The sequence below is a fragment of the Mya arenaria genome, chromosome 6 (genome assembly GCF_026914265.1).
Source record: "Mya arenaria isolate MELC-2E11 chromosome 6, ASM2691426v1".
Taxonomy (NCBI): domain Eukaryota; kingdom Metazoa; phylum Mollusca; class Bivalvia; order Myida; family Myidae; genus Mya; species Mya arenaria.
In genome coordinates, this window is record NC_069127.1 from 62846423 (window position 1) to 62871982 (window position 25560).

A 25560-nucleotide genomic window follows, 5' to 3' on the forward strand; every position below is an offset into this window, starting at 1 on the left:
GATTTGGGGATCATGCGCTAGATGGTATTAAAGTATATTTCTCGAACTATTGGAGTTGTGTGTGTTGAAATACTATAAAATGAAATAAAACAAAGTCTTATGAAATATAAAACATCATTATTTTATTGATCAAAAATAGAATATAGAACAATTGAAAATCATCATGGTGGATATTTTCTGACTGTGCACAAATAGCGGTGTACTACATCTACAAAGCGATGTCAATGTCAACAACCCAGCTTCAAAACAGTGCCATTGAATGGCGTTTATATAAACCCATCCAAACCAACACATGTTAATACTCAGTGAGCACAGCGAAAGTAGATGGAATGTATTGATTGGGCACACAGGAGATTGTTAACGCTGTCAATTATTTTGGATTCAGTGTGACAGGCTTGGTCTGTCTACGTAATGGTGGAACTGGTGTGGTCATGGGTCGAACGGATAGTTTGGTGTAAAGTTAAGCTCTTATTCCTCATCACATGTCCACATCCATTGTCTGGAACACTTGTATCTGGTATTTGTAGCAACATCTGACGCACCAAAGACGTCCCCATATATGCAAGGCATAAAAGCAACGATTTTTGCCTTGTAAAACCACTTTCACTATGCAGGTTGTTTAATGAACCTTTTTTAAAACTGAAGGGAAAATAGGTCCATTCCTGACGCCATAAAGACTACCCGCTAGAGCTACCAATTCGATCATCGTTGGTTGTCATGAGGGGAATATGTTGAGCGAAAGCATGGCACTTAAGCTAAGGTATACTTTAGACAGTTTGCTTCATATGCTTGGAATGGCTTGTGCTTAGAAGATTTATGACATGGACTTACAGGATATGCTCATCTAGAGTCCTCTGTACGAAGCATGTGAAGCAACACGAGGGGAGGGGGGATTCCTTCGTTCAGCTATGTTGCATTGTGCATTACATTGTCTTCAAGCCATGGCTTGTGAGTTGATATTTAGCCTGCATTCCTTCTTGAAAACAAGAGCCATTCCACAACCAAGAACATTAAGAATCTCAGGTTTATCTTATAAGCAGTTCAGCACGGGAACCGTTACATGTATTTATATAAGCGTAGTCTCTTTCCTGTGCTGAGAGAGTGTTAATTGTTGTGTAATACGAGTAGGCTGTAATAGCTAAAATATATTTGGTTTCAAATTAAAGAACTGAAACCATCCTTAATTAATTTGTGTTGTAGTTTTTTGTGTTAGTCGAGTTGTTTTAGATATTCTTCTTTAAATTCTTTAATTTTACAGATTTTAGTCAGTAAAGTGTAAAAGACACGATCTATATTAATTAAAAATTGCCTAGTGTAAGCCTTCAATTTAATTAGCATGCCAAGAAATACCAGCCAATTTTTCCACTTTTCATTTCTACACAAGAGTCAATTTCAGCTACACATTAACCCCTAATTGACCGAGAATCTGACCATGTGTTTAATCATGTTATCATATCTAGGGAGTTGTTGTAGTTCGGGTCAAGATTTGGAAGAATGTATTTAATTTTGCCCAGAAAGACGTGAAGAAGTATCAAGTGTTAGACATAATTACTGAGTACTTATTTTAGTAAAACTTATTATCCATCCTACTTTTTTTAAAATTATTCGCCTAAATATGATAAAAAGCGGTTTTTAAGTTTTGTAAATACTTATTCCAATATTGTACCTAAATAAATCTATATGCTTGGATTTCAAGCCAGGTCACCAGCTCATTGAATATAATGCCAGTTTTGATGCGTTGTGTATGTTAATGCTAATGTTTCATATATCGAACTTCAAATAAGGATTCTTGTATTGAAGTTTTATGTTGTATATTGTATCTTGTATACATATAATGGACATTCTCAAACCCAACTTTGGAACGATGCAGCCTCTTGTAATATCAAGGGAGATCACTGCACAGGGAGCATTATTTTTCTTACGCTTATTATTGTTTGGCTTAATATCAGTAAACAGGGTACCAGACAATACTTAACTTTTTAATCTAATCGAATTACTAATTTCAAAACAAAACAAAACAAAAACGATAAGACTTATATTTTTCTCAAATGATTTACCTTTTTTTGTTTAATTAGATGATTAAACTATTAAAGTTTGTGTTAACATTTAAATCATTAACATTTGAAATCCGGTTTAACATTACGTTCGACAGTTTAAATCAAGTACTGTAGAGAAAACTTAGAAAGTCGAATCAAATTGTCAATATTTTGAATTCGTTTGTGTATTAAATATTTATGTAAAAAAGCTATATACAGAGGTACGGACATTAATCGTTTTACGTCTATATTTGGTAGGTGATTTTGATTCGTTAAGACTTATTTAAGAGTTATATTCCAGGTCACGACGAACTGTCTTGATGAATGACATCATCATCTGATCATATAGTTTCTTTGTTTTGGAACTTTAATCATTTGAAAAAAAATCTCAATTATTAATTTCGTCCTGTAGAGACCCACTGTCTGATATTGTTCAGACATTTTCACTAACGAGCGGGACCTAGAAATCTTGCACCTTTAGTCATTCATTTTGTACCCTACCGTTTGTCACTTTAGACCCAACCGATAGATAATTAGTTGTTATACCTGTGGCTGTTCAATTAGCACATACTATTTGGGCCTGCATAGGTACCTAATTATGGTATTTTCTCATTTTTCTTTGAAATTAGGGACTTGACATTCTGATATTTTAAATAAAATAATTACACCGCTCAAATGATACCAGTAGGCTAGTAGTTCTCGGACACTAGTAGTTCTCAGACACTCGCGATTTTCGCCTCATTTTGGAAGTTACATATCAAGCACCTGATTTAAATCAATCAGGTGTTTGAAAAGTTTCAGCAGGTACCAAATCTTTTCATTATGTAAGTATTATAAGATGTTAAATTCCAAAAGTTTCCAGTTGTTTACAAATTCACATTTTACTTCCGCTGGGAATCACAATTTGAGTGCGCATGCGCAAAAAGCACAACTTAAAATACAGGCAACAGTTAGGTTAAACTATAAGTTCAGTATACTTCCTTTTTTGACGCAGACGACATTCTGAATTTACGAGAATATTCATGTTAAGTCAAGCGTTTACATTACACATGTGCTAAAAATAGATACCATTAATTTCATTTTTATCAGCTTCATGGTCTATGTATATATGTACAATTAGATTAGTTTTTAATGAAAAATAATAAGATAAATATTACCTACTGGTTTGAAAATATCACTTTTAAATATTTTAAATAAAAAAAAATCACTTCAGCGCATGTTTCCCGGATTTGTTGATCATTTAAGGGAGTGTCCGAGAACTACTTCTGTTGAATAAAATTTGACCCCTTTTGAGCACCACATTCAGAGCCTATGAGAATGGACTTAAATTATTCAATTTCACTTGATTTTGCATTATTTCAACAGAAGAAGAGCTGAAGTTTGTTATAAACATTGGAATATCATATATCTTTTAAAATTAAGGATACTTTATCGATAAAACCGAGAACTACTCGCCTACTGGTAGTGACAGTAATGTAAAGAACTTCTAGTATATCAAATTCACTTGTTATACACCAAAGTACATCATTCATTAAATGAACTCTCTAAATTCTGTTGATATGTACCAATATTACAGCAAACAGTTTAACCTGTTTCAAATTTAGTGCATGCATCTCTTGTAACATTGTTTTACTAGTATTTTGATTTTCAATACATACATTCCAGCCATGTTCCCTATTAAAGTGTTTTATGCCAATCTTTGATACAGTCTGTTTTCACCAAAGACTGCTTCACTCTGTAAACCAATACACATACAAAGTTTACAATTTTTTTGAAAAAGAAATGTATTTAATTAAATGTACTGTTTATTTCAGAAATTCAGTGTAGCCAGTTGGTTGATCATGACTCAACCATAAACATTGAAAACTGTTTAGCGACATGGAAGGGGCAGGGGATACAGGGAGTGTCCGTCAGGTCAGTATAAGTCAAACATTATTTAAAAGGACAAATAATAAGGGGTGAATCAATCCTGTTTAAACTGAGAGTTGATATTTTCCTTACCTAGGATTTAAGAAATAAATTTCAGTAAGTACATGTTTTAAAATTCAAAATGTAATTTTCTTAAGCTTCTAAACTGCATGCTATCAGCATATATCCCAAAAATGTCCTTTTTGCATCATAACATGTAAAGATAAAAAGCAGGTATGTGAATTGCTCCGATTTGTTGGCACCAGGAACCAAAAAATAAGTTAATAATAATTGAATTTTTAATTTTTTTAAAAAATAATTTATTCAAAAGGAGTCAACTGGTTGCTTTTGGTTGTAACTTTATATATGTTAGTGTTTGTCATTCTTGTTTGCTTCCAATTTGAAACCAAGAAAGCCCTAAAAAGAGCTTTTAAAAAGTGAGTTTTGCTTCTGCAGTGGAGTGCAACCCCGCTTTCCACCTCTTGATCCCATTTGGGTGCCTAAAATGCCACAAACCCCTTGTCCCTTCATCCATTTAGCATCAAGTAAATCACATCCCTGAAAAACTGCAAAAGAAAACTAAGGAGAGAATCTGAATAATTGCACAGATATTGCTATTTCATTTAGGTTCCAAACCCAGAACATCTATCCCCTGACACAGAAGAAAACGTTATCAACCAAACAGAACAGGTTTTTTATAACTTTATCGCCGAGAGCTGGAGGACCGACAAAGATCGAGAAATCCAGGATGTCACTGAACAAGAGGCAGCGGAACAGACACCATCATTTCCTCAAATACAGAATTTTACGAGGGACCCTTTGAGGTAAGAGTTTAACCCTTGATGGTTAATTTGTCAACCTACCCTATTTATTTTCCATAATAATTGTTTTTGTTTTATTAAGAAATGCTATGGCTTAATATTTTTAAAATTAAACACAATGTTACTTACATGTATCTACCACATCTCTTTTGGCACAAAACTAGATTATTTTTTTTAGTTTGATATTGCATACTGTTTACTGTCCAAACAAGCAGTTCTTGACTTGTTTTACTGACCACCAGCAATTCTCCAAATGTTTAATTGTCAAAATATACTGTAATTAATGCTCTGAAAATGTAGTTTTAATTGTGAAAACAAATTATAGTTTAATATGTCATACTGTTTAGGTACATACATATGTCTAAGACTCTTTCTATGGCCAGTCATACTACCGATGCCAGGTCCTGAAAGGGGTCAATCTATTCCACACTAGTGGTCGATCCCTTCGATCCCTAAAACGTCTCTTCAGCCTTGGCTAAAATGACGCAGCTTATCTTTGTGTCGTCATCTGATAAGCAAGATGATAAACAGGCTGTCAGACAAAGGAATTCTTTATACCAATAAGGGAAAAGGCCTCTATCAAAAGATAAAAAGTATGTTTGGTTTTCATGCTGAAAATGATCTGATTTACATGCGAACAAGCCAAAAAAATGGAACAAAAAACAACAGCAACAACAACCAAAAGGTTTTATTAATAATTAATAATGATAAACTCAACAGACTTATGATTATCAATGATGATCTGCTTTCCACCCCACCACCCCTGCAGGCACAGAATATATATATATGGTACTACTTTGGCAATGTTTTCGTGGGATTGGCCACTGTTGTTGGGCTAGCTATAAGTCTGTGTCAGTGTGTGTATACCACGTGATAAATTACGTCATATATGCTACATCAGAAGGCAATATTTAGCTTAAAATAAAGACTTAAATCAAAAATAACTTTTCTTTTACTTCACCATTTTAAATAAAGCAAAGGGCAGTCTATGCTGCTTAAAGAGCCCTGCCTTTGTTTTATTACCGACGTTTGACAAGGTGATTAGTTTCATCAAACCTGTTTGCAAAATAATATTTTTACAGTGCTCCATCAGATGGCCGTAGTGTGAAAAGGTTTGTCGAAGTGTTTTAAGAAACTAAACCCTTTATCAAACTTAAGTAAAAGACCGAATGCGGGGCTATGTAAGCGGCGTAGACTGTGATATGTTTCATTTAAAATGGTGAAGAAATAGTTATCTTTGTTTAAAGTCTTCATCCGAAGCAAAATATTGCCTTCGACGTAGCATTTATGATGCAATTTATCATGTGGTATACACACACTGTTTTCGTATACAAAAATCCAACATCTAAATTTAATGCTTACATTCTTGATAGAATTTACAACGATTGGTCAGTTTCTTTTTTTTACTTCTTTTGCATGTGGCGTTTGAACTTTGAAGTGTGTTTAAACTTTGGGTTATGAAATGTAGAATGTAAAAAAAGGGCTTTTGATTTTCAAAACAGCTTTATTTTTAATTTGCATGCATAGTAAATGTGATTTCACAATTATGAATAGTCCCTAGTGTCTGTAGTCTATGTTAATAATTCGATATGTTAGTGCTCATTTGTATAAAAATGGTTGAAAAAAGCTAAACTTCTGCATTTTGAAGGACAATGGTGCAGGTTATGATGTTTTATGACATCAGCTTTTATTCATGGAATATACATAACATTACTTTAAAAGGATTGATGTATTCACTATTGATAATTGATATGAAAGTTGCACAAAGATAAAGCAATTCATCCAAGGTGCATTCAGTGTACAAGTTCACAAGGTGACTCATTGTTGATAAACAATAGACATGCATACACATGCTTTCGCTTGAGTACGCCTAACCACTTGAAGTATCACATTCCATTTGTGTCAAACCGCGCAATTGTATTGTATCTTATTTTATTTGAACTACATGCAGTGTATTGTTATTTATTAAATAATTATAATAAAATAAACAAACAAACAAAAACACTTTCAATAACATGTAATACAGCTTTAGTTTGCTCTAACATAACAACACATATTATTTGTCATTTTTGCAAAGGGAAAATATGACATAAGAAATGCGAGAAGTACTTTAATTTCATTAATATATAGATCTCTTTGTGACCTAATGTATAAATTGTTTGTCATGAAATGACTCATAAACAGTTATCACAAAGTTAAATAAATTTCAGATTATTTATAGATCTCACCTAATCGTATGTAAATTAAGTATTGGCATAGTTCCACCATGACCTTAAACTAGATGAATGACAATTATATTTTGATTGTTTGACTGGCCATGCATAGCCTATAATGTAATTTTAAGTTTATTAGGCCAACATTAGAAAAATGTTTGATTGCAGTGGCAATCCCTGATATTTCCAGAGGGTTGATATTTAGTGTTGGGAATTGGTTACTGATTGACTATTGATAATTTCACACAAGTAACCGATTATCGATAGTACAATCGGTTTCTGACAATACTTTAATAGCAGTTTTAATCTTGTACAATAATTCATATTTATTAACTATGCTTATGTTACGTGTAAGTTTGAAGTCATTATACCCCCGACAAACGAAGTTTGAAGGGGGTATATTGGAGTCACCCTGTGGTCGGTTTGTTGGTTTGTCGGTCCGTTGCACTTGTCCGGAGCATAACTTAAAAACTACTGGATGGAATTGGATTAAACTTCATTCAATGGTAGAGCATAATGAGAGGAAGTGCAGTGTACAATAACCATAACTCTGTTCTTGCTTATTACAGAGTTATTGCCCTTTGTTTTGTTTTTTTGTCCGGAGTATAACTTGAAAAGTACTGGATGGAATTCATTGGAACTTCATACAGTGATAGATCATAATGAGAGGAAGTGCAGTGTACAGGAACCGCAATTTTATTTCAGCCAATTACAGAGTTATTGTCCTTTGTTATTTTTTTCTTGTCCAGAGCATAACTTGAAAACTATTGGATGAAATTTAATAAAGCTTCATACAGTGATAGATCATAATGAGAGGAAGTGCAGTGTACAGAAAACGCAATTCTATTTCAGCCAATTACAGAGTTATTGCCCATTGTTACTTTTTCTTGTCCGGAGCATAACTTGAAAAAAAGTAATTTAACCCATTTATAGATGGTCATAGGCAATCGGTATATTCTGGGCTTTAGAACATCAAATATATCAGTATTAACATCTCAGTATTAGCATCACTGATATTGTTTAAAGCCTTTTTTCTAACTTTTAAAAACATAATCAAAAAATGAATAACTGACTAGTCCATAAAATAAAGTTGTCATTTATAGGTTGGCTTTCCAAATAGTTGACTGCAATTTCATATCAGGGCGGCGTTCGGGGGTATTAATCAACTTCAGTGATAGGTCTAGTTTAGTTTTGTTGTTGCATTGTCTATTTAAAAGGGATAACAACTGAATACTTCCGAATATATAAATGAACTCAAAGGAGAAAATCGGCCGAAATGAACCGAACGGAAATAACAAGAGGGAATACAAAAACCAACTCACTGGTTGAATTGATGATCGATTATGATGAAATACAATCGATTATTGCCAATTTCAGGCCTGACCAATCAATTTTCAATCAATCCCCCCCCCTTATCTATTGGTCACACTGTCTGTCTGTATGTCCAGCTATCACTATTGTGTCTCAGCTCTAACTAACTCAATTTTATTCAAATTTTGATCAAACTTCACAGAAATGTACGGCATCATTGGACAGTGTGTTGCACAAAGCATTCATTCTCTCACCCCAAAGGTCAAGGTTACACTTAGAGGTCTGACAGTTCGCTATCATTACGACAAGGTTAAATCATGGGTTTGTAACTGTAACAGGTCATGTTCCTGTAACTGCGCTTGTTTCTTTTATGGTTGAGTGATGACAGAACATAAAAAAAGAAAACAACATGCTAAAATATAATGTTTTTGCCAACTCAAGGAGCTAAAAGAGATTCTTTCAGTTTGATAGGGTCAGACTTGATATCTTCATGCGAAATGTGAACAAAAACACATGACACACAATATTTTCCAGACGATCAAGAAGATTTTCCAGTCGATGAGCTTTTTTCCGTTTGGAGATGCATATAATTTTGATAGAGACGTGTCAACAATCGGCTGTATAAAGCGATCACGTGACTTGCCATGGTCACGTGATTAAAGCACTCTATATAACCACCTGTAAACCCCATATCGTCAGTTTTATTTCGGCATAAAAATACACAATGATAGTTCGAAAAAAGTTCAAAACACTAAAATTCCTTATGGGCGCACAAGTTGTTTAAAGTATAACGACATATCGACTTTGAAATTTGAATGGAATATGGGATGTTTTCCGTGTTTTAATTTTGTTTTTTTACTCATTTTGTCACTCTTTGAACTTACCTTCATGCTCTTTTGTCGGTAAAATGTGTGAAAAATATCAATTCATCAATTAAAAGGTATCATTCATAAGACCAAACAAATCCATATGAAAACAATGAATTTGTATACAAGAACCCTCCCCGACTCGTTAAGCACAACAATAGGCCAATAGATCAATTATCGGGTGATTGACGATGACCTCGACAACACACATACCAATTAACGGATTAGTGTCAACATGTCCTGTGTTTTACGACCAGTGTCCCGGACAGGCAAAATAGCTGACTTACATTGGTAAAATTAAGATAATCGATTCTGAGATTATTTTTTTTCGTTTTTTTTTTATGACATTCCGGGACAAACATGCCCCCTCTGTGACTCCGTGACAGAGATACGATTTCCGGGACAATCCCGGACGTCCGGGAAGTTATCACATGTATGCATAACTAATGATGAAAGTTCATCAAAAGTTCAAAATAGAGCTCTGGGGTGGTACACAATAGTCAACTTATTTTATGGTCATACATCATTGAATTCATTTACTCTATTGGTCGGTTATTAATAACAAGTAATCCAATTAGCTACATCGTTCTAAGATCCAGTTAAGACCAATATTGAAAACCAGCCCTGTTGTTTAATTTACTTATAAATGTGGCAGAATATGAAACATTTTGCGGTAAGGCAATTGAAAATCAAATCTTTTTAGGCTTGTTTTTTTTATTAAATTATGTACAAATGCATATTTGCTATTTAGTCTTTTTTTCATAAAAGTAAGTTTAATAACTCAATTTCAATAACTGGAAAAGAGGTTGCAGATATATAATCTTTGAGTGGGTCCATATATAGCTGCACTCTCACCGATTGACTGTTTTTATTTTTTGTCTTTGAATGAACCAAATTGTGCGTTAATGTCTGGCCAGTGATGTAAGAAAGCTGACTTAAGATTAGATCGCAGTTTGTCATGTTTATGGTTGAAAATTGTTTAATGGCTAAAAGATTTGTTCTATTGTGAGTTATCTAATATGACTGGAGTTAAAGGCACTGGTGTCAGAGTCAACTGTTTCTGAGACAAAATAATAAATAAAAAATTGTCAAATTGTGAGAGTGCAGCTTTAAAAATTGAGTTTAAGCATTTTTACGAGACACTTCAAACAAATAAATTAAAAAAATGGCCTTAGTATGTGAAGTGCGTTAGCCTGGATTAATTCTACGAGCAATTGATGACTTAAATTTGTACTTGTGGAGAAAATGATTTCCTTGTTTTTGTCAATATCATTGCACCAGGTGTTTATGCTTCAACTGCAGATGCTGAATTGAATTTAAACTCCAGCTGTTTCGGCAGAATTCATAATAAAAGAACTGAACTGTAAGAACATAGAGGAAAAAGAAATTAATTTCAGATTTCTTTATTGCTTTGTTATGAGTGTAGATATAAGTAGTTTTTCAAATATTTATCTTTTTCAAAGTGTTGCATTTGTTTTGAAACAATATTGTATGGATAGAAAGTTAATATACAGCCATATTTTTCAACATGGTGAATTTTCAAGCTATAATTTGTGATAATGTATTGTCAACAAATAGACAGACAAGTATTTTTGTAGATTTTTTATTTGTTTCAGGATTTAGAATTGCAAGGTATAAATTTAAGTTTCAAATTTTAGCTTTTAACTCTTTTTTTGAAGGAAATAGTGGAGGTATTGTAATAGCTCGGTGTTATTGTAGTCGTTGTTAGTGTATCAAAATTGTAACCATGGCCATAACTCAAAAAACGTTTGAAATATTTGAATGAAACCTTAGTCTAAGTAGACATATTGTCAGTGACAATGTGAAGACTATTAACTCTGGCTTTAATAGTTGTTGAGTTATGCCCCATTTTGGACTGAAAAACATTCATGATACAGTAGTCAATATGCCACTCTTATTTAAAATCCATATTGTATAACAAACATAAATTTTGAGTGATGATCCTTTAATTACGTACTATTGTATATAAGATCATTCAAAAGATATTTTGTTGAGAGTTGCGTTTGTTTGCATACTTATGATAGATACAGTATTCATTTTTGTTTGGAAATCAAAATATTTGTTATATCTCTTATATTAGGTTTATGCATGGGCAACTACGGCTACAAAAAAATCAGTCCAATAATATTTCTACTGTACTTAAAAAAAAATCTGAGAAAAATAACCAAAATGATTTAAAAGAAAAAGAATAAAAAGATTCACTGTTTTAATGTATGAAAGTTTGTATGCCAAAATCATGAATAATGTTAAAAACAGTGAGTGAATGAATTTTACATGAATACATGTGTATAGTTTGTAACCCGTAAAAGTGTGAAAATCTCTATTCGATTCCTCATGCCCAATGAAATCTAATATAAGAGTGTCACATTGTGTGGTACTTTCGGGGTCCATCTCTTCTGCCCTGATGTTAATACTAATACCTGCGATGTACCAAGACTAATACAAATACTTGTGGGCTTAGATATTACGGATTATTTTGCTAAACAAATTTCTTGTTTCTTATAAGATGGTGAAATTAATCTGAGGTTGTTAGTTTTTGACAAACACAATCACTAACAAAATAGTGATTGTGTTGTCGTCTTTGTTGCTGTCGACGACATAGAACTTTTTTTTTTATGGTTGGCATTAGTGATGAAACGATTATCCAATACAATTGATTAATCGTTGCTGACAATGCTATGTCGGCGACAATCGATAGTGGTTGTCTAAAATCGATGTTGCTAATGTTACTCGCAGTAACTACGTATTTTCTTGCTTTGAGGCAAAATTCTTGTAAATGTAATTTTTTCTTTCCGGTAAATTCTCGTTGAGTTCATGTTAAAAAGTGAGGTCACTCTCTTACACTAATGCGGTTATTCGGAAGTCCTCGGCTATTTTTATCGAAAACAACCTCGGATGTATATGGACGGTTTATATACTCCGTAGATCGCGTAGTAAGTTTTTTAAGCAGTTAAACTTAATAACTTTACTCTTGGGAATCCTTATTATATTTGCAATTATCCACTTCACTGGCAATCAATTTAAACTTAGATCAATCTATACAAGCTAAAACATACATCCGAGGTTGTTTTCGATAAAAATGGCCGAGAAGCTCCGAATGAAATGCGGTGAATGTGAACACTTTTGCTTAAAAACTTACAAACCCTCCCAAAATTACAAATTGTTTTTAATTGTATATATATTTCATAAAACCTTCAATAACCTGTCTCTAAGGTGTAGTGGATCTGGTCTCATCTGCAATTACTGGGGATCCTGGCTCGATGCATACTGTTTTTGAAAACTTTTTTGGTATTGTTTGTAATTAACTAATTTACTTTTTTTGTGAAAGTGTTATGAAATTAAGATATATATACTAAAGAAATGTTCAATATAACAGGTTATTGAATGTTAAGCTGGTTCACAAATGTTTAATATGCTTTTACATGGATAAAATGATAAGATAACTTACTGGACGCGGTGTGCATCATTTAAAAATTGATGTGCAATAATTATTAATTATGTGTTGTGTTTCAATGTATATTCGTAAAGTTATTAAATATTAGCAAAAAGGGCTTGACTATAGCATCACCCCGTGACCCGTGCTGATTCCAGGTTAAACCATTGAAATGATCATGATGATACTATGTATAAACAATGTATTACTTACTAATATTATGCATTTTCGATTATTGTCTGATAGTAAATCGAAATGCTTGGTCCGATTCGATTCGATTATCGATAGCAAATGGAGTCGGATTTTCAAACACTAGTTGGAATTGTCTAAAAATTGTTAAAAGTATTCAAATTAAAGTTGGTACTCATGTTTCAAGAGAAAATAAACACATGCATAGCAAAGTCCTTAACTCCTGTTATTTATTATGTCATGTCAGAAAATGAATGAGTACAAGCTAAGTCTTCACTGCTTAATTACGGCATTTTAAACAAATTTTTCACCATCTATTTTAAGTCCGACATCCCAAGTTGGCCGTCGCCTCGCCAAGATCGGAGATGACCTCACGAAGCAATATGCGGGGGAATTTGATGACATGATTGTCAAATTGAAAGTTGATAAATATAATGCGTACAATGCATTTTCCCAAGTAGCCAACAAGTAAGTAAAAGTTGACTGCTATTGTACTATGAATTTAAAATATGTAAAAATTGAGAGTGATGTTCATAAGTACAGACTCAATGAAGAAATGCTTGGTTGCTAAGCAGCTTAGCATTTTTTAACTAGTTTTGAAAGTCTGCTTACTAAATACCAACCATTTTTTGGTTTCTTGCTCACCATTGACTTACCGTATACTCCTTGCAAAGCTCTTTAGTAGTGCGTATCAAAAAGCAGAGGTTTTAGCCTTTAGCAATAAAATGTTGATAATTGTAAGAATATACAAATAAAATTAACACTTAATATTTGAAAACTGTAATAAGGAACTCTTTATTATCTAGATGCTGCCTATTCTCATATGATACATAATTTTCATTTTTTTTCAGGTTATTCGAAAAAGGTGTAAACTGGGGTCGTATTACAGCGTTGTTCTCCTTTGGGTACAGAATATTCCGTCGTGTGATAGGCGTGGGTCAGGCAATACTTGACTTTGGCAATGTTTTAAGGGACATTCTATCAAATATTGTGACTTATATCAAAGACGCAGCTCAGGGAATTGCACATTGGATAGCTCGGCAGGGTGGATGGGTAAGAGGGTTTTTGGACCTTTCATTTTCGATAATCCCGTAAAAAGCAAAGAAGGATGATTTCCAAGAGCTTATTAAGCGATTTAGTAATGATCTTAGTCAAACAGTACGATATATTATATCTTCACCTTAAAGCTGCTATCTCACAGATGAAAAAAAAATCATGTTTTATGGCTAAAAGCGTCACTGACGCTTTAAGAAAAATGCATAAAACATAAAAAAAAATAACATAAATATGAAAACCTGCGATCTGATTTTTTGTCAGCAGCCTTATATTACTGGTTACCATTCATTTTCTCTTAATTTGGCTCTGTCCAAGACAAAAAAATAAAAAAGAGGTCAAAACTGTTGCAGCTTTAATGCAAGAACTCAATAATTGCTTCTATTGTGCAATTTTCAAAATGTCTAAACCTGCAAATGGTCGTGTTTTAATTGGTGGAAAACCAGGCAACAGAAAAATGATGTAACACACAAACAATTTTTCTGCATGGATTTTTTTAAATGTGACAGAGGTTTAATTCCCACTGTCAGTTAACAAGGAGACAGTTAAAATAAAACCAATGCAGTTTTTTTCCACTTTTAAGGGAAAGGCGCCAGCCAGGGCCCTTAGTTACGGGAAGTAGAACGTCGTTTTGGCAAAAAGAGGAAAAATACTAACATGATTCTTTAATGTTCAACTTGTTTTCAAACCTTTTATTCAACAAATTGACATAATCATTTATTGCTACATTTGCTTAATGTCAAGTGATAATTGGTCCTCAAAAAGAATTAAAAACTTGGAAGTTGGTTTTTTCCTAGGTAAGGAAAAAAATATGTTCTTGTTCAAGAGGGGGGAGGGGCTGAATTTCGGCCACAAAAAGGGCTGAAAAACACTGCAATGTCACGCTTAAAAATTCAGTGTATTGAAAAAAAAAGACTTCTCAATAATGTAATTTTTATGAGTGGCCTGGTTTTCACAGATTGATTCACATATCTGAAAGTTTGCAGTTTTGGACCCTAAAGATTAACAATTAATTTGGTATGGTTTTAGGCTGAAGTAACACACCTCATTATATTGTGGTCTCGAGGCAAAAACATGATTATTTTCACTGAATTAAAACGTAAATACTTTCTTTTTTAATTAAATGACCAAAGTTTGAGTTTGAAATTTTGCAACAAAAAAATACTGTGCAAGTGCAATACTCTGAAAAAAACTTGGTAACTTATTACATTTATTTTAAATAAGGAAGAGTGAGAGTGGTCTAGTGGTGTATATGTCTGCTTCTCAACCAGAAGGTGGTGGGTTCGATCCCCACCAGGGGTACTTTCTCGTGGCCTTTCAAAATTGCCGCCAGTACTGGTTTCTACCCAGGAAACAGTCTCGAGAGCTATCAGCTTTTGTCACAATCGACTAAATAGAAATTAATTTTCACTATGAATGAAAAGAAAACATTGATTTTTATAATCATTTTTTAGGGGATGTACATCTTATTAATGTAATTTCATGTTATCACTTATGCAATATATACATTCTAAACTTAAAATGATGTAAAATTTCTAGAGATAACGTTATAAAATTGGATGGTTTGCGGTAAAACTTCTAGAGGTAACGTTATAAAATTGAATGGTTTGCGGTAAAACTTCTAGAGGTAACGTTATAAAATTGAATGGTTTGCGGTAAAACTTCTAGAGGAAACGTTATAAAATTGAATGGTTTGCGGGAGAATTTAAAGGAATTTTTTTTACACAATAACGCTAATAGGAATTAAGATTTCAAAGCACTAGCCAGAATTTCTGTTCTAATGAAAAAGGCCTAAAATCTCACTAGTCCGACATTTTAAATACAATATGAAATTGAGAATTTTTTTATCCCAAACTTTTTTTAAACTTTTTAGTTTTTTTATCTTCGGGCTGGCGCAAATTGTGATCACTGCGATAACATGCATACCAATGTGCTACGTAAGCTGTGTAACAACAGTATTGAACTGGGACACCATTATCTTACCAATAAAGTCTGTTGTGTTTCTATTACAGATCTCGTCCAATTCCTATGAGTCTCCCTCGGTCAGCTGGCGGGTAGTTGGGGGCATTGGTCTGGTAGCATTGATAGCGGTTGGGACTGTAATGTATTTCAAGTCTGGGCGAGTGAATAACTAGCTGTCCTGTAGCTTTGTTGACGGTCGGGACCGTGTTTTATTTAAGGTTTTGGTCAGGGTGTGTTAAACACAGTTGCCAAAATATGCTACATATACATTGATTGGTATGTATGAGCTTGCATACCTGACATCTGTGAACTTGCATACCTGACATCTGTGAACTTGCATACCGGACGTCTGTGAACTTGCATACCTGACATCTGTGAACTTGTATACCAGGGAACTGTGAACTTCCATACCAGACATCTATGCACTTGCATACCGAGCATCTATGAACTTGCATACCGGGCATTGGTCATCTAACATACCGGGCATCTGTGAACTTCTATACTTGGCATCTCAGAGAATTAAATGATGGTGCCTTTACATGAATTGTGCTAACATCGTTTTTGTTATTCATTAATTTTTGCTGATTCAGTTAGATTTTAATATATTTAATATATTGATGTTGAAAAAAAGTATTCTACTACCAAATGTGTACTTGATTTTATTACAATGTTTTAAAATTGATATTAAATCGTTGATACTATGATCATTTGGGCATTGTTTGTAAAATGGTTATGAACATTTTGTTAGTAATTTAAGGTACATGTATCCACTGCATTATAATGTGAGTGTAAGATGCTTGCTGACCCTATATTTTACTACTGTAATTTGAAAGACTGAGTAGGGAAAAATGTGTATAAACTCAACGCAAAATATATGAAAAACAAGCTTTCTTGGCACTGCAAAGTTTCTTAAATTTATAGATTATTTCAAGCCTGACTTCAGTTGAAATAAAGAACAAGATAAAAATCTAAAAACTTTCTCTTTAATGCTTTTTTGGTCATGTACCTCAGTGCTCCAGCTATGGAGGCCTAAATAGCAGAATAACAGGGTGGAGCTCCCTGCTGCCTTTTTTCTACACCCTGCTGTGCCCTTTTGTTTGACAGAGTCAATTTTCTAAAAAAAAAAGTATAAAAATAATAAATATACATAATTTTGACTCTAAACATATCAGCTAAGATATTCATAATAAACTATAAGTATTGAAAGTGTTTAGAACACATAGGTACACAATATGAATTGAACACTGGCCATTCCAAGTGCCCTTTTATGGCTTATTCAATGCATATCAAAAGTGCTATTCCTGACCTAGCAACATGCCCTTTTCAAATCCTGGCTGGAGCATTGCACATGCTCGTATGATACCAAAATTACATGGGGTCACAAGAAATCAACATTTAGCATAATAACCAATGACTTGATTAAATCACAAGCTAATTTGTACATAGGATGTCTTAATAGGTGTATGAGACAATGAGCTGATTGTTTAGAGCTTTGCTGAAGTTAACAACATGATTAACAAAATTGTTGTTAACTTTTAACGTAAAATACTTGATGATGTGCTCATTTATAAAAAAATAATATTTAAATTAAGCAAGTGCAGCTGAAACAAATGTCTCACAACATGTTAATATACTGCAGATCACGAGTATATCGATTAAACTTCCACAGCCGTGAAGGTTTGAAAGTTAACAATGACAACGGTAACAACCTTTTTAGCTTTAACACAATTCTGAACAGTCAGCTCATTGTAAGGTGCATTATTACTATTAAGGTGCATTATTACTATAAAGACTCACCATGACATTTTGTTTGGACTCATTTTTGTATCTCATGTAATTGTTACCATTTATTTATCAATGCAAACATTTCAAATTTGACTGTTTCAAATGTGCCTTATTCTGAGAAAATCAGGGGTTTTCATTTTTGTGTGTGTTAAAACTTACACATTGACCATTATTTACATGTATGGTATTCTAAAAGCTACTTAAGTATTTTGAGTTTTCCATTTTTCTATAATCACTTCCCTATTTTATGATTAACCATCATTTACATGTATTCTTAAAGCTACTTACAAAATAAGTATATTCCAGATTTTTACATTAAGATGTCTTAAATTTCAATTAATTTAATCTTGTATAGAAAATGCCCTGGAAGTGATACTACTACATAAACAATTATGTAATAGGATAATAATATATAATATATTATAACATAAATAAGGAACTAGGATTTTTTTTAACAATTCATCGTGGACTTGCATTTTATCCCTTAAATTGATGGTAAGAGAAAGTTGGAAGAGTGATTTTGTTTTACATATACTTTCTTGTATCTTGATGTGTACGTTCAAGACCTCAGTAAGTCCTTATTTAAGTTCAGGTAGTAACTACTGTGTTGCTGGCACCCCTCAAACTGCATTACACAGAACAGTGCCATCATGAAGATTTGCTCATAGAGGGTTACACTTTAAAAAGAGTCATTCCTTAACAATGCTCATGTATGTCATAATGAGTTAGCTTGCATATTTTTTATCAAGATTTTAAGAAACCTGTTTAGTTGTCATTCCTAACCTTTCTGTGTTAAAATGCTCATTTTTGACTCTTCTTTTTTTTTCAAAGAAAAAATGAAGGTATTTCATACCCTTGGTGTTGTTGTCTGGGTTGTTGTCATGTAAATATTTTAACCTTGGTCATAACTCTATAACTGTTTAAGATATTCAAATGAAACTTAGTACACTTGTTGCAAGTGACAATACAGTACACTTGTTGCAAGAGACAATACACACATGTTAAGCAAGGCCCATAACTCTGGCTCATATAGAGTTATACCCCCTTTTTAATTTAAAAAAACAACAACATTGGAGCATTACTGCTCGCTCTGTTATTATTCATAATATTAAAAACATTACATAAATTCAGTACACTGTTACTGAGCTGATTTTTGCGACACGCAACATAGTTTATAGGCAACATAGTTTATAGGATCAAAGAAAAATGCAAGGTATGCTTCAGTATGTTTTTTTGTGTGTATCATGTTGATTAACTTTCGATCACATGATATCCTAGGGTACATGTATTTTTTGATAATCCACTGAATTAATGTTAATATACATGTTAACATCGAAACTGTTCATAGTAGCAAATATGTATAACTACAATTCCATGTTAATCTCAACTATGCTCACTATTCATGTCATAATAAATTGCTGGTATTGTGATAGTTAAAATGATTTTTGAATATCTTGTGGTGTATTTTTTTTAGTGTAACTATTGAATGCATTGATAGTTAAATATTAGATTGTATGTTCTTATATATACAACATCTGGCCTTTATCAAATTTTAGAATTGTTGTACCTACATTTGTAAATTTTGATCACTTAAATCTTGGGAAGTAACATAAGTAAGTAATTCACACTATTTTAAATAATGTTGTCATTGGTTATGTTTTCAAAATATCTGACCCACAAGATGCCTGAAAATGAAGGTGGTTTTTGAAAAAAAAAAGACAAAATTTAACACAATGCGGGGCCTATTTACCAGTTTAGCGAATACCTTTTTGAGGGGAAAATTGTGTTTTTTTTCAGTTTAGAGGGAAAATTCTATTACTTTTTCAAAAATTATGGGAACAAATTGAGTTAAATATCAATAAAGCAGTAAATATATCACTCAGAAACCACATTTAATCAATCATGAGGTTCTCGTTATACATATATATTTTTTCAATTTTTTTGGAAAATTGGGAATTTCAGAGGCTTTTTTTAGGGAAGTAGCTTGGTATCGGTGATGGCAATGAAGGGTTAAAAGACCCTGCAATGTTAGATGATCTTAATTCATTATTCTGTACTAGGCCATCCTAAAAAAAAATATTTTGTTTGCAGTGACTGTTACTAACAGACTAACACAATCTTTTCATTTTGACCCCTGGGGTCTACAAAATAATTATATTACAGCATTTTTTGTTTGCCTTTTTAAAGTAAAGGCATCTCTCAATCATAAACAAAATCATTCATGAATATAAGTCACTCTGTTGCAAACAATTCTCTTTTTAATGATACCCTTATTTTCATTTATGAATATGCTCTGAAGTGCTATTTATTTTTTATTATTATATCATTATTATATTAAGAAATGTTGTTGAATAGAATGCAAGAGTAAGTGTTATTTTTGTAAAATATAATTGTTATATAGAAAAGTGATTAAGTATTTTGGTTGAATTCTACACAATTCTATTTGTTCAAAGCACAGCACTGGTTAGATGCTAGTGAAATGTTTTATATTTGTCCCTTTGCCAAAGAATATACCTTATAGCATGATGTATGATTATAAATTGACGTTTGAGCTATATTTCAACACTAGAATCTGTGATGCATATATATATTATTTTGTAAAAGGTTAAGACGAACAAATGATATACTCACTTACAAAAAAATCACAAAAAAAGAACAAATGGATTTGGCTGCAAGCTATAAAAACTTTAGTTTTATGTTATCCTTGTTTTATTAATGTACACTAACATATGGTTAAATTTTAATACAAAATGTTAAGGATCTTATTAGATTATTCAAAAATTATATAAAATAATGTCTAAGACAAGAGGAAACCCATTTTTTTGTAATAATGCAATTGTCCTTTTATATATTGAGGATTTTAGAGGGGGTATGTGGGAGTGTTTTTATCAGTCAGTCTGTCTGACTGTAAATTTTGTCCTGGCGATAACTCCTGAAAGATTTGAAGGAACTAAATAATTTATGGTTAACCATAGAAGAAAGGTCAAGTTTGACTTTGGTTACAAACCACTAATTTTTAGCTCTTCTGGCCAAAATTGTGATACAGTCTAAAGTTTTGAGTTAAGTTTTCATTGTATCTTAATCAAACTTACTGGTACATGGTAGTTAGATATCCATGGGAGCTCGGTTCCTTTTAAAAAGCAGCCAGGTCTGCTCAGCATGACAGGATTATGGCCCTTAAGGCAGACAACCTTATACAGAGAGTTTTGTATTATTGCAGCACTTGCCCTTTGTGAAACAAATATTTCACTGATTGCTTAACTTTGAATGTGAGTTTAGTATATAACCAAAAAGATTTATGCCAGTTAAGAGCATAGGCCCTTGTGGGCCTCTTGTTTAATTATGGCCCCCTTTCAAACTAAGAATTTATCCCCAAAAACTTTGTACGGACAATTTCTTAGGGTTGATAGATTGTAATGATTTTTGTTACACATGTTAACACCATAAAATACAGGCTTGACTTTGGTTAAAAACCACAATTTTTTATGGAGTTATGGCCCCTGTTTAACTAAGTATTTTCAAAAAAAGGTGTCCAGATGATAACTTATGACAGTGTTGATGGATATAAATAAGTTTTGGTATACTTTTTTAACACCATAACATACAGGTGATTTTTGTTTTTGGTTATAAACCACAAATATTTGATAGAGTTCTTGCCTATTTTTAACTCCGAATTTGAAGGGAAAAAAGTGTCCAGTAAATAAAGAAGGACAGGTACAATGGATTTTAATAACTTTTTGTACCCATGTTTAACACTATTTATTCATGTCAAGGTAGACTTCGGCTTCAATCTACCAATGTTTGAGTCAGTTATGGCCCCTTAACAAAGACATTGGTTACCATTCCTGTGTCCAGGCATGACAGCTCTACATGTTCTGTTTGTATGATTTTATTGTCTTAAAACACCTACCGCTGGTTCACCAGCAAAAAAAATAATAAAAAGTTTCATAAGTGTCAACACAAATGTCTCGATACTCATCACCATTGTGTATGCGTCAACTGCTGAATAACCAATAAAATCTAATCAAGTTTGCATTAACATAGCATAACATAATGGCATAGTAATAGGCTTTTTTATTAATGTCCGAAAGCAAACACTGGGTTCTGATGTTGGCATTATATCACCATGCAGTTGTGGTGCGTCTTTAGGAGAGAAATTGCTCATAACATATTTTTCTTGATCTCCATTTATTTTATCTTAATATTTAGTTTATATTTAAGGTAGTCATTAGATGTTAGTTGCATGTAGAAAGCTATGCTGTTAGATTATCTTTGTGAATATTCAATATTATAATATCTGAATCTTTTATTGATTTTTTTTGCCTGGAAATAATTTGTCTAAATTATTATGGTGAAAAAATGGATACAGCATATAAAATGGTAAAATGAACAAGTATTTATCAAAGTTTGACTGTTAAAAAAATTGAATTTTAGGTTTGGATGGAACATATTTCCTGAATCCTTGTGTATCAACATATTTTTGTAATAAGATGTGTCAACTCATCAACAGATGTACATGTTGTCTATAATTTTGAAAAAAAACTACAAACCAGAATTTGCAAATTTTTTATTTGCATTACTTATGCTTTTAGGCAAAATGATTTTTTTTGGCCACATTTTTTTTTATATATTTAGTCAAAAGATCTCCAATTTCAAATTCTGATGATGACTAACCATTGCTACAAATATTCATGCGTCCAAAAATAGGGCAATTATCTTATCAACAAGCATAAAACAAAACATGGTGAGATGATAAATTTCAAATATATATCAAAGGAATGTGCCAAAACTGACCAATAAACCTATTACTTTTGAAATTAATGTTATAACTACAGTTGAACCCCATTGGCTCGAACTCCGAGGGACGGGCGAAAATACCTCGAGCCTCGGGAAATTTGTTTGCCTTCAGTTTAAAGAAATCCGTCCTTTACATCTAGTTCGAGTAAATAAAAAATTTTCAAGCCAAACAAGTTCAAGCCAGCAGGGTTCAGCCGTACTTGCAATATGGGTCCTAGATAATAATCATATGTGCATTTATAAGAAGGCCCAATGTCTGGCCCTGTATTATGTGAGAAAGTCTCTCTAATGTTTGAATTGTCATCTGAATCATCTAAAAAAGTAAACCCTCTGTTGTGCTTGTAAGAATGTGTCTTGAAAATGATTTGCAGAAAATGAACAAAATTTGACCGGCCAGTTAGCAGAGAACATGGCAATTATATTTCATCTATGATTTATTTTACATTTGATTTTTGTATTGTTTTGAGTTTGATAGCGCTTAAAAATACTTAGTTCCCTTAAAAATACTTTTCTTAAAGCTTAATTAAATAAGTCTTTAAGGTATATGACATGCAAATTTGTGAGTATAGATGCCCTTTGACCAAACTCACCTCTTCTGATCTCTTACTTATTTCTTATCAAATCCATATCAAACTTTGAGATTTTGTTATCAAATCTTAACTACAGAACATACTGCAATGGGTTATAATGTTTAAGGGATTTTTTTTATATCATACAAGTTTGACCTACAGCTAGATTAAACTAGTCACTGTAAAACTATGGCCCTGAAATTGTCAAAATTTGACCAAATTCACTCTGACATCCATCACATATTTCAGCGTGTCTAATTAAATCCTTTGCAAATTGGGTGACAATGGTAAATGGGATAATAAATCATTTGTTCTTATAAAGAAGGAGATTGCATGAATTATTCCTGCCTGTGAAATTGTAATAAGTTTACCAAATTGAAATTGGTAATATCCTTAAGCAACGCCGTACAATCAGGACCAAGATTATATATAAAGCATCCCAACACCAATTAATGTTCGGTTTGCGTATTTAATTGTCTAGCCAAGATTTACAAATACATTTGAGATGTTTTAACCTCGATGTCCATACTTTTCTCTAAAAATGAAAGCTAGGTGCAATTATTGAATTAAAGGGATGATAAACCTTTAGGCCATTTAGAAAAAAAGTATTGAATTTTAATGATTAAAAAATCTGCAATTGCTAAAGCACAATGTATTGATTTCATGAAATATGTTTCAAGTTACCTTAAGTACAATATGTATTGAATATTCATGAAACAGAAGGTTCAATGACTACATTCAATATATGTTTTTTTATGGATTGATAGCCGCTCCTAAAAAATTGAAACTAAATATTTTTATGGTCAGCTTGCAGATACTCCAAAATAGTTTTCAGAAAATTCTTCATAACATAGACAAAAGTTTGTTGTGGTCTTAATTTTTTTTTAAAGCAATCATTTAAGACAATCATCACTATTTATGTGGCATCATGGTATTTCTACTCTGCATTGGAACTTTGATTCAGTTAATTTTCAGCCATAATATGGTGATATTCATATTAAGCAAAAAATCACCTTTGGGCCATAAATACTGATTATTTTGAAATTATACTTTGATTTTGAAATTTCATTTAATTAAAAGATAGTTTTCTGACTTTTTTATAAGTCAGGAGACAGATCAATAATTGTTGATTTATTTTCAATTTGAATTGTTAATTATTCTATCCATGCTCACTAATTTGCACAAGTAGTTTTCATGTATGTATTGTGTGATGTTTGCATGGGCTGGTGGCCTTCTAGCAAATAAACTGTTTGTTTGTTTGTTAAGTGCTATATGTGATAAAGTGTAATTGAAAAAAGTGCCTCATGGTTGCGGACAATAAAATGAGAAAATATCATCATCAAACTAACTTGCTGCATTGTCAAGCACTAAGGGATGATGTGTTGTTTTTTTATTATATTAAAAAAAGATGCAAAAGATCGGAATAAACGATTTAATAAATAAGGATAATAAAACAAACACCCACCAAAATCGAGATTTTTTTGAGAGTGTATAAATCTTATTCAGATGTCATATTTTTCAGTACAGTTATGTGCTATTTTTTTTGCAATTCATGACATCTTATTCAATTTAAAAGAAATGTTGTTATGTATGTAACATATTTATATATACCATTTTTTGTTTTGTCATGTTTTTAAAACATGCATGATTTAACACAATGTTGCTGTGTAATTTTGTTACTGATTACTGATAATTTATGCAATAAAGCATAATCATATGTCTTTGTTGATGTCCTTTAATAATTTCATATTCAGGCAACACTTGTCATCTTTTTATGCCTCCAAAGGTAGACACAATAAAATCCCACCATCCTTCTGCGGTTTTTCCGGATCCGGGCTTACAAAAAATACTTGGAAAATGTGTTTGGACGACATGTCAAAGGTTAAGGTCATACCGGTTTATTATTATGGAATAGTTGAGCATGTTCAGGCTGTAACTTGAAAGATAAAATTGAAACTGTGTTTGGTATATGTCACATGCAAGACCCATGTCTCTACCTCAAGGTCAAGGTCACACAGGTTAATTATCATGGAATGGTGTTTGGATTCCAGGCTTTAATTTTGTCATGCGTGGAGGTTTTTTTCATAACTATGGTAGGCACAAAAGTATGGTGCATACAAGACCCATCTCCATCACAAAGTCAAGGTCACACTTACAGGTTTATCTTATTGAGTGCTGTATATTTGCATATACAGTTTAGTTGCTTGTGTCTGACCGTAAATTTTATATGACAGGGATTTTAAATAAATTTGCATAAAATTATGTGCTTGGTACATGAAGGTGATGTATGTAAGACCCAAGGCCCCAACTCAAAGTTCAAGGTCACACTAAGAGTTTAATCATTATGGAATGCTGCATATATGCATTTAAGTCGAGTATCTGTGTCAAACATTATATAGCACCAAAAGACTTTTATCGAGTATAGTGATATTAAATCAACTACTTGACCAAATTCCATATTTGTCCACTCAAACTTATACATTTTGTTATTAAATCATTACCAAACATGGTACAAATGTTTATGCGCATACAGTCCTGACTTAATTTGATCAACAGCCAGATCCCAATATTACCTTTTCCAGTAATGGCCCTTCAA

General features: G+C 32.5%; 1 protein-coding gene across 2 annotated transcripts; it reads left to right on the forward strand.

Moving 5' to 3' along the window:
* The first annotated feature begins 2017 nt into the window (after nt 1-2017).
* Nucleotides 2018-24681, forward strand: LOC128238145 (bcl-2 homologous antagonist/killer-like). Of its 2 annotated transcripts, none has more exons than XM_052953726.1 (6): nt 2018-2257; nt 3851-3950; nt 4572-4768; nt 13123-13266; nt 13650-13851; nt 15864-24681. In XM_052953726.1, exons 2-6 carry the CDS (start codon nt 3915-3917, stop codon nt 15984-15986), a joined length of 702 nt encoding a protein of 233 aa, XP_052809686.1. In that variant the 5' UTR covers nt 2018-2257; nt 3851-3914; the 3' UTR covers nt 15987-24681. The 2 variants fall into 2 exon arrangements, with proteins under 2 accessions (XP_052809686.1, XP_052809685.1); XM_052953725.1 differs by having other exon boundaries at nt 2019-2290.
* The last annotated feature ends 879 nt before the right edge of the window (nt 24682-25560 follow it).

Bases quoted from the DNA above. Each gene is read 5' to 3' on its own strand.
- LOC128238145 (XM_052953726.1), top strand. From the start codon at position 3,915: ATGGAAGGGGCAGGGGATACAGGGAGTGTCCGTCAG. The intron at 3,951-4,571 runs GTCAGTATAAGT...TATTTCATTTAG, and splicing joins ATACAGGGAGTGTCCGTCAG to GTTCCAAACCCAGAACATCT. The intron at 4,769-13,122 runs GTAAGAGTTTAA...ATCTATTTTAAG, and splicing joins TTTACGAGGGACCCTTTGAG to TCCGACATCCCAAGTTGGCC.